At 38.9% G+C, this 17,703-nt stretch overlaps 1 protein-coding gene across 7 annotated transcripts; it reads left to right on the top strand.

Moving 5' to 3' along the window:
* Nucleotides 1–682: 682 nt before the first annotated feature.
* MTRF1L (mitochondrial translational release factor 1 like) lies at nucleotides 683–17,559 on the top strand. 7 transcript variants are annotated; one of them, XM_038526362.1, is made up of 9 exons: nucleotides 686–1,003; nucleotides 4,592–4,671; nucleotides 6,881–7,064; nucleotides 7,547–7,710; nucleotides 9,443–9,560; nucleotides 10,929–11,065; nucleotides 11,830–11,941; nucleotides 14,450–14,494; nucleotides 17,094–17,559. In XM_038526362.1, the coding sequence occupies exons 1-8, from the start codon at nucleotides 745–747 to the stop codon at nucleotides 14,479–14,481; spliced, it is 1,086 nt and encodes a 361-aa protein (XP_038382290.1). In that variant the 5' UTR covers nucleotides 686–744; the 3' UTR covers nucleotides 14,482–14,494; nucleotides 17,094–17,559. The 7 variants fall into 7 exon arrangements, 5 of the variants coding, with proteins under 5 accessions (XP_038382291.1, XP_038382292.1, XP_038382290.1 ...); XM_038526361.1 differs by lacking the exon at nucleotides 17,094–17,559 and having other exon boundaries at nucleotides 14,450–14,785; XR_005353688.1 differs by lacking the exons at nucleotides 11,830–11,941; nucleotides 14,450–14,494; nucleotides 17,094–17,559 and adding an exon at nucleotides 9,698–9,804 and having other exon boundaries at nucleotides 683–1,003.
* The last annotated feature ends 144 nt before the right edge of the window (nucleotides 17,560–17,703 follow it).

The raw sequence follows: 17,703 nt of genomic DNA, 5'->3' as shown, positions 1-17,703 counted from the left end.
GATTGAGGAATCACTCAATCCCTTTCCAAGGTAGCTAACGGTAACTAGGAGTGAGGATGGATGGGCAGCAGACTCGCTGAGGAAGGAAGGAAGTTTGAAAGCGAGTAAATGACGTGGCACCTAAGGGGGCAGGAAAGCGGATCTGGGGAAATCACTCTCCTGGCGCTAGTCCCGCCCTCATTAACACGAGCCTTACCCACCGTCGAAAAGAGGCACGAGCAGAGAAAAAGGAAGAGCCGTAGCCGCACGTACACACGGCGATGCCCAGCCTACAGCTCGCTCTCGGAGACGAAAAGCGCGGCTGGCGCTGGAGGACTTCCGGGGCTGTGTCCTCAGCTCCCCTCCCTCCCCTGCCGAGTCCTCACTCGGGGCTCGGGAACTACAGCCTCGACGTCAGAAAACCGCGTGGCAGGCTGCAGCCTCCGCCTTCCAGGACAGCACAGCGCCCGAGGAGACTCAGAGAGGCGTTTCCGACCCGGCTTCTAAAGAGGCCGACGGTCCCGGGACCCACTCCCACCACTTCCCGCCCCGCCCCCTTCCGGCCTCTGCGAATCCCGCGGTATTTAAATGCCGGCCGGGAAGTTCCCACCCAAGCTTTCGGGAGGCCCTTTAAAACTGGCGCGCGCGCCGGGCGGGGGCGGGGCCCGCCCAGTTCTCGCCGGCTTCCAAACTCCGCGAGGTGTCGCGAGACTCGCTGTCCGAAACTTCCGGCTTTGGTAGACGTCCCAGGTTGCCCCCTTAGCGATGCGGTCCCGGTTTCTATGGAGTGCTGTGCGTCCTCTGTGGGCCCGCCGGCTGGTCAGCCCCGCCCGCCGGCACCTAAACTGCGGGAGCCTGCCGCTGGAGGAGCTGTTCGCCCGAGGCGGGCCCTTGCGGACCTTCCTGGAGCGCCAGGCAGGCTCCGGAGCCCGGCTGCAGGTCAGGGGGGCTGAGCTGCTGGCGGCGGCCCAACTGCTGAGCGAGAAGGAGCGGGAGCTACAGGAGACCGAGCAGTTGCTACGCGGTGAGGGCCGGGCCCAGGGGGACGGGCAAGTTCTGGGCTCTTCGTTGGTCTTTCCCGCTAAGCCGCTGGTCAGGTGTTCACACCTCCCGAGTTAGTTCTTTACTCATTTGGAATTCTTTTTTTTTGGTTTAGATCGGAGGTGGAGGCGTCACTGTGTGCGTTCTCACCTCATCGTCGCCTGTGTGAACCCTGTGCTCACTGGACACAATGTTCCGCCCCCTTGTACAGGATTTCAGTGTATTGATAGCCTACTGTCAGCAGATCTTCAGCTCACCAAGGACACACAGGGGACTGTCCCCAAATAAGGGCTTGAGACCAGTGTTTCTTAGAGTTGTGGTAAAGGGGCCATCTGCGATATTCAAGAGAGGTGCACGCTAAAACCAGACTTTGGACTCAGAGTCGGAGACCTAAAAAGATGCGCTTTTAACGGGTTTCCTAAAGTGATCGGTGTGCATTCGACTACTAATGGGTCCTAAGTTTCTGCATTTCTACAAACTCCCGGGGACCGCGCTTTGGCTAGTATGGCTCTAGAGAGGGTCACAGTCTCTTCGGGGAGAGAAAATTAGTACTAGAGCCGCAAAATGAGACGAGATATCCGAATAGACACCTGGGGGGAGCAAGGAGAACTTGTTGGGAAGGCCTCGTGCAGGGATAAAGGGCCACGCTACAGGATATTAATAATAGTTTATTTAACCGCTATTGATCTTTTACCACACTCTGGCCTTTGCGTAACTGTTTTCACGTATTAACTCATCCAGTTCACACATCAAACTATGAAGTAGGTACTATTAGCCTCATGGGCCAGGAGAGGAACATGAGAAATCGAGGTAAAATAACTACTCAGGCCAAACAGCTTTCGAGGAATGTGGAGTTTAGACTGGGCTGACTCCAAATCTTTAATCACTGTACTCTTTGTTAACCAAGGAAGAGGAGAGGTTATCAGGAGTGGCAGGTTGAGACATTTTCTAAGGAGAGTAGGGGGAGAGATGTGAATACTAATTTTAGAAAGTTGATTTGGGGACGCCTAGGTGGCTCAGCCGTTTAGCGCGCTGCCTTCAGCCCAGGGTGTGATCCTGGAGTCCCGGAATCGAGTCCCACGTCGGGCTCCCTGCGTGGAGCCTGCTTCTCCCTCTGCTTGTGTCTCTGCCCCCCCCCCCCCCCATGAATAAATAAATAATCTTTTAAAAATTTAAAAAGTTGATTTTATCCTGTTGGCAGAAGAGAGCCAGTGGAAGCTTTTAGATGGGGGAGTGAATGATAGAAATGGCTTTCTTGCTAGGAAAGCTTGATTTGTGGTAGTTTCAAAGTCAAGCTGTAACGAGATTGCAGATGCCATGGAAAACAGAACATCAATGCGGTAGTTTAGGTGAGAGAGAGTCTAAATGAAGTTACTTAAGAGAAAAGGTGGATGCCCAGAAAGGGCGGGGGGGGGGGGGGGGGATTAATTACGCATATTGGGAAAAATACTTTTGGGGAAAAATTAAATTGGTTTCATAGCTTAGACCAAGCTTAAAATCAAGTGGATTTAAGGGTTAAAACTAAGCCTGAATAATCAGCATATACTTGACAAAGTAAAGCTTGGGAGCAGATGAGAATGCTCAGGAAGAATTTGTAGAGACAGAAATAGGACACTAACAAAAGCAGAAATACATAGTATTTGAGGAGCAGGCAGAGGAGGAAGCTATAAAAGATCAAAAAAAACAGGCAGAACTTTGGGACCTTGAACAAGAGAAATGAAGCAGTAAAGACCAATTAGAATTTCAAGTAGGGAATTGTTGATACCCTAGAAAGGGCTCACCTTTTCAACTCAGGCTGAAGTAAGCCTGTAGATTTGGCAATTTTGTCATGGGTGATTTTAATAAAAATGGTATTATTATGAAATCAGATATAACAGCTGGAGAAGTAAATGAGAATTAACAAGAGAAATAATAGACATGGCATTTAATCTCCAGGAGTTTGAGCAGGAAAAGAGGGGGTGACAAGTGGCTACTTGAAGGGCTGGAAGAGACAAAGACCCTCTTATAGTGGGGAAAACATAAATATACTAGTAGGCAGAGGAGAAGGCAGGCATGTGATAGTGGCCTGTCAACATGTTGATTAATAATATTGAATGAAAAAACTAGTGTAGTTCCATGGCCTAGGAGTAACTCCTCAGTCCAAACTCTAAAGCCATTAGCCACAAATGGCTAATGAGCACCTGTAACATAGCTAGTTTGAGTTGAGATGTGCTGTGAGGGTAAAAACAGATTTCAAAGACCTAATATACAAAATAATTTTTAATATTTTTAAAGTACATGTTGAAATGATATTTTGGTTATACTGGGTTAAATGAAATGTAGTATTAAAATTAAATTACTGTGACTTTAGTTCCAGTCTCCTTAGCCTTACAGAAGAACTGCATTTCAGAACTGAAAGGCACCTTAGAGGTCATCCAGCCCAGTCCTTCATTTTTCTCAAGATAATGGAGATTCAGAGAGGTTGGATATGTTGCCCTAAGAGAACCTTTAGTGGTTGAACTACGACTAGAATTCATTTTTCCTTTTTCTACTTCAACACGTTTGCCATTTCAGCAAATTTCTTTCATGCCAAATTCGTGCCAGAATAATTTCCTGCCTTCCCACCAACACTTCCCATCATTGCTTATCTCATGGTTTGTGTTGTCCTTACCTCTCCTTTTTCTGCCCTTCCCCAAAATAAACAAAAAACAATCTTTAGTGTGCTATCATTTTAATATTTAACCACCTAGTGTTTTAGGTTGTTATTCTTTGTTTTTCTCCCTAAGAAAAATAGAAAGAAACTAAAATTATCTAAAACTCTGCCTTGAGGGCAGGTCTTACATATTAGTTCCCAGCATAGTTGGTTCCTCATAAATGAACAAACATATAAACTGATACTTTGTAAAGGTCCAATCTCAACAAAGAGAGCTATTTGTAAGAGCTAAAAAAATTTCCCTTCTCTCCTTTTTGTAGGTTGCATGTTGTCCATAGGGTAGAGGGATGAGACGGCATATTTTATAGGGTAAAAATGAAAACTCAAAAGATGAAATAAGCGAGTAAAGCGAGTTGGGGGAGTACTTCATGCAGACATTCTGTGAATATTAGGAGGATCTAAATGTTTGGGTGAATATTTATATTAATGAAATATAATGTGTTTGTTAAAGAGATAATAAGTAACTTTCAGTTTTTAATTCAATTGTAGTTTAACTGATGGAGCTTTCTGTTCCTCTTCTGTTCTAACTACTGGATGTATTTGTTTTTATATAGTCTAAGTTGGAAAACTAAAAGCATATTTGTTAATATGAATATTTCATGGAGGGAGAGTTATAGAATAGTTTAATAGCTTCTTTATTTTTCTTGTAAATTCTTTTTTATTTTCTACTTCTGTCATCAGAAAAAGGTTTGTTTAAAGTTACACGCTAATAAACACTAATGTATAAAATGCTACTTTTAATTAATGGCAGTTATTAAAAAGACAAGAAAGACATTTTATTTTTCCCTTTAGCTACAGTAATAATAAAATGATCTTGAATTATGTTGGCAATTTGACATTAAGGAAACCTAACCTACTGTTTTATTTTCACATTCTCAGATGAAAATGAAGATTTAAGGAAACTTGCAGAGAATGAAATAACCTCATGTCAAAAAGAAATAACTCAGTTGAAGCACCAGGTATGGTATCTGTGCAAAGAATAAAGCACTTGTGCTATTACTTTTAATGAATTTTATTAGAAGTTTATAAAAACAACTCAAGAACTAACTAGCTTGTTAGTATTTAGAATTATAGGGTTTTTTAAAGCAGGAAAAAGCATACTCCATGTGACCCTTTTTTTCATACTAAAAGGATTGGAGAGCTGTGGGGGGCGGGAAGTGACTGTTATATTGATAAGATTTTTCAGAGAAGTAGTGAAATAAACATCAGTATTGTTTTCCCACTCTTTAGGTATTTTAAGAGAGGTGAGAGTGGGGTAGATGATGGATAGAAGAGGTTATGGAGTAGTAGTAGATTGTAAGCTCCTTGGCAGCAAGAATATTTCTGTACCTTTTATCCCTGACACTATTAGAGTTCAAGACCTAGAGTAGGCCTTTGGGCTTTTAGAACTGAATTATAAGGCTTTGGTTTTACATCTAGGAGAATATATAGGCATTAGATGAAAAGTAATCATTATATTAAATTAGAACCACTCTTTGTTCATTCTGGAAACCAGAGCTTAAAGATTTATAATAGTTATCTCTGAGGATATAAGTAAAAGGACATGGTATGTGAGTAAGGGGCCAGAAAAGGGGGTGCTTAAAGATTCTGTCTTTTATCTAGTCAGATATGGACTCATCAAAAGTTAATATCCTTACCAACCATTCCAGAGGGAAGGTTCTACTATGAAGTGAAAAGTCTCATGTAATTTAACTTCTACCCATTTTCTAATTTTTTTGTGAAATAGAAGCACATATGTATTAAAGGTTTCTATTCATTGAATAGTGTTAATTAACAAACACGTAAATTCAATCATTTACTCAAGATTTGAATGATCATGTTATAGCCAGAGATATAGAAAGGTAGTATCAACCATAAATCCCAACCAACATGAAGTATGATATTTCAAAATTCAGGCAGACCTGGGTTCAAGTTCTAGTTCTTCCACTTTCTAGTTGTATGTTTCAGGGCAGCTAGATCAAATAACTAAACTAAGCTTAAACTGAGTTTTCACATCTTAAGTAGATCCATTAATACTACTTGCCAAGACTGATTTAAGAATTAAAGTATATAAAGTGCTTAGCGTAGTGCCTGTCATAATTTAAGGGACCAATAAATATTGGTAACTTTTCTTATTTAATTTACCTAATCTAAGAAGCTTTTATTCCGTGTCCCTTAATTAGTACACACTGAAAGGAAGGAGGACTGATCTAGGCAGCAGGATTTGAGTTTTTATGCCTCTCTGCCAACAAACACTTTTCCCTTTAGCAAGTCATTTAGTCTCCGCCTCATTTTCCTTGACATGTAAAATGAGGGAAGAGGGCCAGATCATCTATCATTTCTTAGGGCTTTTTCAGTTCCAGGATTATAAATTTATCTTCCAAATTAAAGAAACTTAAAAAGATACAATTTGAGTTTATTTTTTTTTCTTTTCTTTACTGCCATACTAGGCTATAGATTTCAAGAGGATACAGTTAGAATCTTCTAAAGAGAAGATTTACATGAGGGACGCCTGGGTGGCTCAGCGGTTAAGCGTGTGCCTTCAGCCCAGGGTGTGATCCTGGAGACCCAGGATCGAGTCCCACATCGGGCTTCCTGCATGGAGCCTGCTTCTCCCTCTGCCTGTGTCTCTGCCTCTCTCTGTGTGTCTCTCGTGAATAAATAAATAAAATCTTTAAAAAAAAAAAAAAAAAGTTTACATGAACACCAAAAGAAACAAACCCAAACTGTAAGTTTCAGCTGAACCTTATAGCATTTATAATTGAAACACTAATATTTTATAGAAGTTGTGCATTACTATATGGTTCTCATTAGCAAGACAGTTGAAGAGCAATTGGAAATATTTGTTTAGGGAAACTTTAGGTAAATTAAATATTTAAAATCCTGCATCGAACAAAATAAAATAAAATAAAATTCTGCATCTAGAGGGTCTCTGGGTGGCTCAGCAGTTGACCGCCTGCCTTCAGCCCAGGGCTTGATCCTGGAGTCCCGGAATCGAGTCCCACGTCAGGCTCCCTGCGTGGAGCCTGCTTCTCCCTCTGCATGTGTCTCTGCCTCTCTCTGTGTCTCTCATGAATAAATAAATAAATAAAATATTTTTAAAAATCCTGCATCTAATCATTTAGTTATTTTTTGTTAAGTTTTAAATAATTCCTAATTCTAGGAGGGGTGATATTTTTGTATTTACAGATTATCTTACTTTTGGTTCCCTCAGAAGAAACAGATAAGAATGATTTGATCCTGGAGGTAACTGCAGGAGTTGGGGGTCAGGAGGCAATGTTGTTTACTTCAGAGATGTTTGATATGTATCAGCAATATGCTGCTTTTAAAAGATGGCATTTTGAAACCCTGGAATATTTTCCAAGTGAAATAGGTAAACTGTTTAATTTGTTTTGGGAAAAGTACAGATTTAATTTATCCATATGTGTCCTAGCATAAGGGTGGAAAGACCATGACTAAACTTTAGAATTTATCGGTAAGGAAGCTTACCTGATCTTATGCTCATCATTTACTCAGTAATTTTGAATGCAAACATACCAATTTTGAAGTGACCAATGTTAGTCATTCACTACTCACGACTAAATGATTAATGGTTTTTAAAAGTGGTCTTTTAGACATGTTATTGAAGCAGTTGATTAATACCATAAATACTTTGTGTAGTGATTATTAGTAATAAAGGTATTAAGTATTAAAACACTGAATATCATGGACTTGCTAAAGTTTTCAATACCTTTTACATTCTGTATGCTTATATTGTTTTGTAGTTCTTTTAAATATATTGCAAGGTGGTAGAAGTGATGGTCAATTGTTCATATATCGCAAGAATAATACTTCTGTTCTTCTAATATTTTCAAGGTGGCCTTAGACATGCATCTGCTAGCATTGGGGGTTTAGAAGCCTATAAACACATGAAATTTGAAGGAGGTGTGCACAGAGTACAAAGAGTGCCAAAGACAGAGAAGCAAGGCCGCATCCATACTAGCACCATGACTGTAGCAATCTTACCCCAACCGACTGAGGTAAGGCATGTCTCCTCTCCTTGGAATCCTGGGCCCAGCACAGTGCCTTGCTCCCTGATCACTTTATTGAACTGATATTCAATATTAAAGTCCTTTTCTTATCATTTGGCCTTCATCACATATTTTAGGTTTTGTGAAGAATCTGTTACCTTCGTCCAAAAAGTATGATTTCACAATAGATGTAACAAAGGACCTAATGTAATGTAATGTAAAAAAAGACCTAATGTTGCATTATTTGTTTTTCTCCACACTAAACTTAAAGTAGTTATTCTGAGATCATCTCTATAGGAGAATCTACCTACTTTAAATAGAGTTTAATACTAATTACTTTTCACAATGATTTTTGCTTTGTCTTGACTTTCCAAGAGTGTTAATATCAAGAATGCTGTTTTAACAAGAGTAACTACTTAACATTAAAATGGGAATATATTGTTACAATGTTCATAATGAGTATACTTCATTCTCATAAACAAATTCTTAGTCTATATAATGTTTGTAAAAAAAAAAAAAGAATTGTTTGCTTTCATTCCTTCTGCTGAAGGTGACAGGAAATATAGGACTTGTTTTTCAGGATGAAGCATGAATGATTCGTGAAGAAGGAAGTTTAATTGAGGGTTTCTATTAATTTTGGAGAAAGGTGCTATTTGACTCTAAGTTCCATTTTTTAGATCTAATTTTTGTGTGAACCCTAGAGGAAGAACAGAACAGTTAAGGAAGAATGTGAAGTAGAATAAATGGCAGGAGCCACACTAGATACCAGTCACTGTTGTTTAAGCATCTTGGAGACAGAAGTAGTTTACAGAAAAAGATGGGGTGAAGTCTGTACCTAATGCTTCTAATGCTTCTAGCAACTGTATGATGGAGCCACATGGAGACAGGATACATGTAGGGCCTGTGAATGGTAGAAGTCCTGCTTCCAGGGTTGTAGATGTGTCACAGAGTGGTCCACAGCTGTTCATGAGACAGCTTTTTAAATCTAGTGCTTCAGGGATCCCTGGGTGGCGCAGTGGTTTGGCGCCTGCCTTTGGCCCAGGGCGTGATCCTGGAGACCCGGGATCGAATCCCACGTCGGGCTCCCGGTGCATGGAGCCTGCTTCTCCCTCTGCCTGTGTCTCTGCCTCATTCTCTCTCTCTCTCTGTGACTATCACAAATAAATAAAAATTAAAAAATAATAATAATAAAATAAATAAATCTAGTGCTTCAGATGGGACGAGCATTACACTGGTGTCACATCCTAGTGTATGTATGACTTCTTGGCTTTGCTCTGTGCCGTTTCCATGTGCCTCTCCTCTGTCTCCAGATATATTTAACTCCTTTATTTAAAATGAAACAATAAGCCTACCCTTAGTTCCTAAGATAGCATTGTTTTTTTTCCTGTGTTAAATCCTTTTTAAACTCAGAAATAATCCACAAAAGCTCACCTAAGTTCCTATATTCACATTTCTGATATTAACAAAGTTCTTCTGTCGTGAGGTAAGGAGGATAATTTACAGAGAAGTCTAGTTTTTGAGGATTTGGAGGGTTTCCGTTTTTTATTATATTTTGATCCAGTACTCTTCCAAAAATGAGACTTTTTACCCTTCCATCTACTTTATATTCTTAAAATTAAACCTTTTTAATCTTATCTTATATTCTATATGTGACATGTATGTATAAATGGATAGTTCTTGCCTTTGAATAGCTCATATACATGTGATATTTTTAAATCCCAGTATTTCCTCTTGTGTATAGATTAATCTGGTGATTAACCCAAAAGATTTAAGAATTGACACTAAACGAGCCAGTGGAGCTGGAGGACAGCATGTAAATACCACGGACAGTGCTGTCCGGATAGTTCATCTTCCAACAGGTACGCACTTAGGCCTTCAACATAAAACTTTGAAGAAAGAAATCAAATTCTGAATAACTTGACTAATTTTCCACTGTAATAGATCTTCAACTACCAGATATACACTCCTAAGGATTATTATTAAATACTTTATTTAGAATCCTTAGATGAATCTGCGGGATAATTGCAAAGCCAGGAAGATGGAGGGATCTAAGCCCAGAGAATTTCCATACTGGTGACCATGAAGAAAAGATAGTCCTTCCAGGTAGCTTCCTAAAGTTTATATTTAGTAAATATCACTATTAAAAGAAAATCCGGGGCGCCAGGCTGGCTCAGTCAGTAGAGCATGTGACTCTTGATCTCAGGGTTCTGAGTTCAAGCCCCATGTTGGTATGGAGCCAACTCAAAATTAAAAAAGAAAATAATAAGAAAATCCAAAATCCTCAGAATGAAGTCATTATCATGGGTTCTTCTTTGTCAGAAAATGCTCTAAATCACTAGTTTTTAGCCTTCTTTGAAGGGAGGGGGACATGGACTCCTCAGTTTCTCAAGAAAATGAAAGCTTGGACTTGCTACCCAGAAACATGCTCACAGGTGAAGTGCTGCACTTAACTTCCAGGGCTGCTGCTTCATTAAGTCCACCCATAAATGTCCAGCAGTTCTGATTATAGATAGGCAGTGGAGCTACATCTAGATATTTTTTATGTCTTCAATATACTATCAGGTAGAACTAAACATACTTTACAGTCATTACTGCAGTGATTTACATGTGATAAAGAGCATATAGATAGCAAACCTCAGTCACCTAGAAAGATTATAAAAATCTCTTACTGTGACCAATCTCAAATACGCATGGATCGGCATATGGATGGTAGGAGTTTTTGGTTTTCCTTTTTTTTTTTTTTTTCTTAAATATTAGGAAAGCCTCAAGTTAAACTCTAAGATGATGTCTATGTAATACATAGTATATAAACAGGAATAGGAAAAAAAATGGATGAAAGTCCTCATAAAAATATGGATAGTGACTATCTCTGGTAGTAGGATTACCTTTTTAAATTTTTGTTTCTGTGATGAGTAATTACTACTTTAAAAAAATCATGGTGGCCAGCTAAGGGTATGGGAAAACAATCCAAATTGAATGATTAGATGCATATTGTTCAGTATGCCTTCAGTATGAATATATTTTGCACTATAGCATATCAAGCCTAAGTGTTCATTTTTCTCAGAACTCTATAAAAGTTATTTGTTTATAGTTTTCCCTTTTTTATTAGAGTTCTATTTTTTTCTCCTCATAAAGGAAGAAGAAAAAGAAGGAAAAAGAATATTCCTTGATAATAAATGAAGAAGATTTTCCTATTAAAACTCTTTAATTCTCATAACACTATTCAGGTGTTGTTTCTGAATGCCAACAAGAGAGATCTCAACTGAAAAATAGAGAGATGGCTATGAAAAAGCTACGTGCAAAACTGTACAGCATGTATCTAGAAGAAGAAACAAGTAAAAGATACAGTGCTAGAAAGATTCAGGTAAAGAATATAAAAAAATGCTCTAAAGTATAAAATATTTTTAGATAACCCAGTTCTTATATATGTTAAAATTGTTTCAATATATTTGTTAAAATAAGGAAACAATTCAAGTAGCTGAACTGAAGGTTATAATTGTTTTATAGTAATCTTAAATTTCTGCCCTGGTTTCTATATTCAGGGGCTTGTTTTTCTCAGACTTTTAATCAAAGTTACTAAAAAAGGATATATAGAATCCTCATTTTTTAATTCTTTGAAAATTCTGGAAGAAAGTTGGAAAGCAAACAACTTACTTTCTTCGTGTTTGGTATTTAATTTTGTAACTACAGCACCCTTGATTAGTTCCTTTTTATGGGAATTCATCGCTGTCAATACTTCCAGTGACAAATATAAATGTATATATTTAGCTACCATTTGAATACCATCCCTATGCTAGGCTGAATGTGTACATCATCACGGTGTAGTAGGTATTATTTGGCTGTTTTTTATAGATAGGAAACTAAAGTTTAAAGTTGAAATAAATGCATGAAGCCATAGAGCACTGAAATGGCAAAAAGATCAAATGCTACATACAACTCTGTTGGCCTTTAAAGCCCCAGTATTCTTTATTTATTAATGCTTCCATGTTATTTGAGGATTCAAAATGTTTAAAACTTGGTTCTTACATTGTGTGTCAAATTATAAATCAAGAGCTTAATCTCCAGATAAGTTAAATTTGTAGGTTTAGTTGCTCTGAATCTAACTGTATCTCATATCTTTTTATATAGGTTGGAACTAAAGGAAGGTCAGAGAAAATAAGAACATACAATTTTCCACAGAATCGGGTCACAGATCACAGAATAAACAAGTCACTTCATGATCTTGAAACTTTTATGCAAGGGGAGTATTTACTGGATGAACTTGTACAGTCCTTGAAGGACTATGCTGACTATGAATCTTTAGTAGAAATTATTTCCAAAAAAGTTTAAATTAATTATTAAAGACTTGTATAGCAAATCATACTGTGTGTAAATAATAGTAATCTCTTAAAAAACAGGAGTTAACTCAGTTGGAAGTAGTGTATGTACTTTTAAGGCATAATTTATATAAATCTCAGTATATTAGTAAAAAATATACAACAGTACAATCATTACTCTGGTTATATATTTTGGACTCTTCCTATGAGAAGTACACATACAAAAACTGTATTTTATGTAAAATGTTTAACAAATGATCACAAATTTGGTTTAACTTATGAAAAACTTCAAACATAAAATAATAGTAACATGATAATAAATGTTATATTAATCAAAGTCTGGTTAAGAGACAGAAAGCATACCATGAATTTGAACAGGAATTCCTAGTTAATATCAGCTCTTTTGTGAGAAGACGGACTCCAGAGAATTGAGTCCTATAAGGGAAGGAAGCGTGAGAAAGCCCGCCTGAGGCTGCACAGCAGTAAAAGACTGTGGTGCGGATGGAGGGCCAGAGTGAGTACTGAAGTCCTTACTGTACTTGATATAAAGAAACAGGAGGACCCCCCTCCCCCGCCATTCTTCACCGATGTGTGTGATCCTTCACTGCAAGAAAGAGTAGTAAAGTCACCTTGTTTAACTAGGGAAGGGAATGGGAGAAGGGGAGGGGAAAGGAAGGAAGAAAATGCAGGAAAAGTCCCTTATCCCATAAAGTAGTGAGAGAAAAGCTGGAAATGCTGCTCTCAATGACTCAAGTTTTTGAAAACATGAGAGATACTAAAGACTACAATTATGAGAAGAGCTCTACCTGGTAGATAATGAATAAACATCGAATTTATAATAGTTACAACGAGGCAGGATTTCCAGAGAAATAAAATGATTTAATTAAGGTTCTATGACTGAAGTGTTAAAAAATTATGAAACAGTTCACTCCTCCAATTCCATGCCTTTCTCTATTTGTTGGTATCTACAGTAATCTGAATCCTTGTAAGCATATATACTACATAAATTTTTTATTTTTTATTTATGATAGTCATACAGAGAGAGAGAGAGAGAGGCAGAGACATAGGCACAGGGAGAAGAAGCAGGCTCCATGCACCGGGAGCCTGACGTGGCATTCAATCCCGGGTCTCCAGGATCGCGCCCTGGGCCAAAGGCAGGTGCCAAACCGCTGCGCCACCCAGGGATCCCTATACTACATAAATTTATACTGTTGTGGGGTAATGTGTTTTTTCCCTTAAGTCAACTTGTATTAGCCAAATTTCCTTTAGGGCCCTAGCTTGTGCTAACTTTCAGAGTAATTTTATCTTGCTAATTTATTCTTAGAATTTTAAAGCTGGCCAGAGGTTATCAAATACATCAGAGAATTTTGAGAAAAATCACTCTCTGCTTATGAAAGCCCCTTTACCTTCACAAGAACGTTTGATGAAATGGCTTCCAGTGACCCATCCAGCTCAAGAGAGAAAGACCTCATTAGGCCATATTCTGTTCCACCCATGCAAGCCTGCATCTGCCAGTTTGTTTCTTTTGCACATTACTAAATATTACAACATACTATTACGTAATTTATCTTACTCTTCTCATAGGTAATAGAGAAGCTGGATTGAGATTATGAGGGGTCTTGAATGTTGGATTTCATTCTGTAAACAAGAGGAAGATATTAAAAGTTATTACCCCCCCCCCACTCCCTTACTCCTGGCCCTATGGGAAAAGGTGTGAGGTGGAAAAGAGCTTTTGATCAATTTTTAAACTTCCTGTCCATTAGAACATCACAGCTGGTTAGAAATCATCAGAAGACCTAGGTAGTTCTAACAACATAAGATACGTATCAGTAGGTGTATTATGAACAGATACCAGGGTAATTGGGTGATTGTCAGATTCTGGTCTGTGAACTGACATTAGATTCCACTTCACTCACAAATCTATATCAGTTACTCCTAGATTAATGGATATAATTTTTGGTACCTAGGGAAAGGTAAGGGTAGAGCAACACAGTCTTGGCACAAAGCTACTGGAACCCCAAGTCTAACATTGTAAGAGCCTTGGGATTTGCAGCTGTCTGCACAAACAGTGCATCTATTCAGTTATCTTCATTATAAGCCATGCATTGTTGCTCCTGTCTGCCCTTGCTTGTGCTGCCCTCCCTACCTAGAACAGACTCTTGGCTTAGCTCAACAGACAGACTTCAAAGTCCAACCTAAGGGGCACCGTAGCCGCTAGGCAAAATTAACTGCTCTTCATTGGTATGCACAATACTATACCAGGATGACAACATTTATAGCAAGGTAATAACCTTATTGGTTCACTCCTATCTCAAGATTGTGTTTAATAAGGAAACGGGAAAGAGTGAGTCGGAATAGAATAAGCATGTTGCCAGACTTCTCACATTGTCTCATTAATGGACAAAATGTTTTCTTAATTCTTGTTTCCCCAGGACCTAACAATATGCTACAAAACCTATTCTAAAGGCTCTCTAAAGGTGAGATTCTAAAAGGCAATTATAACTAAGTATTTTGTCTACAAATCTGATGTATTGTTCAGAAAAAAACAAGAGTTTAATTTCGAAGTGGCCTACAACAGCAGTTAATCAAAATTCATTCAGCTGGAAAAGCAATTTCGAAGATGCATAAACAGACAATCACTGTGTTTAAAATTTAACTTGTCATATTCCTCTAACCCATTTCTCAATGTGTAATTTCCATTTCTTTAATGGCACTACTATTCTCTCAAATCTAAAATGTAGTCCTCTAAAAAGAAAATTTGTCTTTGATTCCTTTTCCTCACATGCAGTTTATTGCTAAATACTCTTATCCTCATTGATTCTATTACCACTACTGTTGTCCAGCATTACTTCACCCCTGGACTACTTTTATGATCCCCGACTTCTCCTGGCATCCTCTCTATCTACTTTATAATTCAGGTTACACATATGTAACCGCCAGATTCATTTTCCTAAAAACCAAGATTCTGATCTTGTCATTCTTTTGCTCAACAACTTAATACGTTCCTACTGCTTTCCAAATAAAACTCCAACTCTTTAAGTGTGCGTACAATACAGCCATATCCAATATCATTTCATAGCAGTCCATTTTACTCCCCACTCCCATTACGTTACATCAAATTAACTTTTTTCTGATAATTGAGTTGAATTTAGGCTTTCCGCCATTCTGTTCCTGGTACCATGCTACCCTCTTCCCCAGTCCCTCAAAAGACATCCTCAACAGCACTGGTTTTCATCTATGGGCAGTCTTGCCTCTAGGGGACATTTGGCAATGTTTGGAGACAACAGGAGTTAGTCTAAGGATGCACAGTTCCTCCAATGCCCAGGGTAGTCCCCCACAACAACATATTATCTGACCCAAAATGTCAACAGTGCTGAGGTTGAGAAACCCTGTCTAACAGATTACTTCCTTATCCTAGCATATAAAAGTAACTCCTCTGTTCTCTAAAAATTCCCAATGTAATGAGATGTATTTGACTTATCCAGTGTTGCATTATTGCTAAATCTTATACTCCTTTTTCTCCTCCCGTCTATGCTCATGATGCTTTTATTCAAAAATTATTTACTGAGCATCTGTCTATAAGGTGGCAGTCCCAAATTGTAAGCACAAGGGCAGGTGCCATGTCCCAATTACTTCGAGATAATCCATGATGTCTTGCATGCTGTAGGTCTGCAATAAGAATCCACTGCAAGAGGGCAACTCTCTGTGCTTCATTTTGCACCAAAAAAACTCAATAATCCCAATACTGATGAGCAGGAGGAAAGAAATACATGCATCTGTTGATGTCTAGTAAAATTCAAAATGGCCCAAAGTTTCTCAACAAAAATGAAATTAACAGGTGGTCATGAATCCACTGCACAAGTTGTCAGTTAAAAATATTTCATAATCATCAATTAAAACGCTAACACTTAAAATCAGCATTAAATAGGCTGAAAAGACTTTCATAAACTATTCTGTGCAATAAAATATGCTTAGCTATGTATATTACCTTATACTGCCAAAGTAATTTTAATTTTTCCAATAATATATTTTAGCCTTTTCCTGAAAAAATAACTGCTGGGGAATGCCTCTTAAGCCAATATAGTCCATATGCTCAGTTAATTTAAAGAAAACCCTTCCTCCCCTCAAATATCATACATTTGTCTACATCTGAAAATAAAAAGGGAATAAAGATGATCTCCAAGGTCAAATGGGGAAGTAATGTGAAAATGTACTATAAACAGTTTTGCCTCCAGCAAATACTGTCATTCCTCAATATAACACAGAGGAAGGTACACGGATTTATACAGCGGAATGGGATTGGAATTTTTGCTTAGTAGCTGTAGTTTTGTGAGAATAAACTTACACTTCTAAGCACAATCAAATGAAAATAATGCCAAAGATTATTGTGAGACTTAAAGCCTTCAGTTGCAAAACACCTAGAAGACAAAAAGCTAATAGTTTTAACATTCATTCAACAAATTACTCCCTAGGTGAAATCCCTCCAACTACCACTGCAATCAAAAGAAACTCTAAACTCCACGTATAAACATACAGAAATCCCACAGGATCTGGCTTCTACCTCTCCTACCTAGTTTCCCACTCTTGCACTTGCTCAACGCGCTGTAGACATCCATATAGCCCTGGAACAAGCCAAGCACTTGCCCTCTCTGCCCTCTGCTAACTACGCAGACCTCTACACTGCCCACTCAATAGTCAGATCTTGGTTCAAAGCTCCCAAACCCTCCTGATGACCCAACGTCATTAGTCAATGCATCTACCGCCCACTCTCTATCCCATTATCTTGTCTTATATTGCTCTTTCCTGCACGAAAATTGTGAACCGTTCATTTCTTTCCCGTCGGTATGTGAACTCTTTGCAGGACAGAACTTTTATCTTTTCAACCTTCTATCTCCTGGACCTAGCTCCAAGGCCAGGATAAGGCAAGCGAGTAGAACGCCATCACTCGGGTGCAAAGTTTACGAGGATGCCCAAATTTCAGTAATCCAGAAAAATACTAATTTAAATCAACATTCTAAAAGATGAAAAATTATGCGAAACACCACGATAAACTCATGAATCACAATTTTGCAACAGAAACCGGATCCACCCGGCACTTGCGGAGCTCATCCGGATCCCAGCCCTGCCTCATCAGGACTTGCCACCAATTTAACTCAGCGCTTACCGTGAGTCAACTATTAGCTCTCAATAATCCTGCAGATTATCAGCAAGGGAGAGCCGCTGAAAACAAAGATTCTTGGAACTTAAACCTCCTGGCTTCATTGGGCTGTTGCCAAAAAGCTGAATGCAAGGAATGTACTGTCACCACGTGAAGGCACGTGCAGACTGAAATATTCAGTATGACTAATCACACGGTGCCAGCTCTCATCAAAGACTAGGAGTTCTCCGACCCAGGCCCCCGCCATTCCCTTGGCTTGAAGCCTCCGGCCCTAGGGTGTGGGGATCGGGATTCCCACGGCAGGACGTTTCATAAATGTATTTATCTCGCAGCAGGTCTTTCTCTTGCGCTGGGCCCCTGAAGTAAATAAACAAAAAAAAACCTTGTTGAGCGTAGATACAGATTTAATAAAGTTAACGTCCGTACAAAGCGGTGGTGGCTGGAGAACTGGAGCTGAAATACAAGTAAGTACGTTTACAAGAAAGAAGTGACTGTCCCGCCATCCCAACCCGCCCCGCCGCGGGAAAG

This window comes from Canis lupus, chromosome 1 (genome assembly GCF_011100685.1).
Source record: "Canis lupus familiaris isolate Mischka breed German Shepherd chromosome 1, alternate assembly UU_Cfam_GSD_1.0, whole genome shotgun sequence".
In the NCBI taxonomy this organism is placed as follows: Eukaryota; Metazoa; Chordata; class Mammalia; order Carnivora; family Canidae; genus Canis; species Canis lupus.
This window is presented reverse-complemented; position numbering and strand designations above follow the sequence as displayed.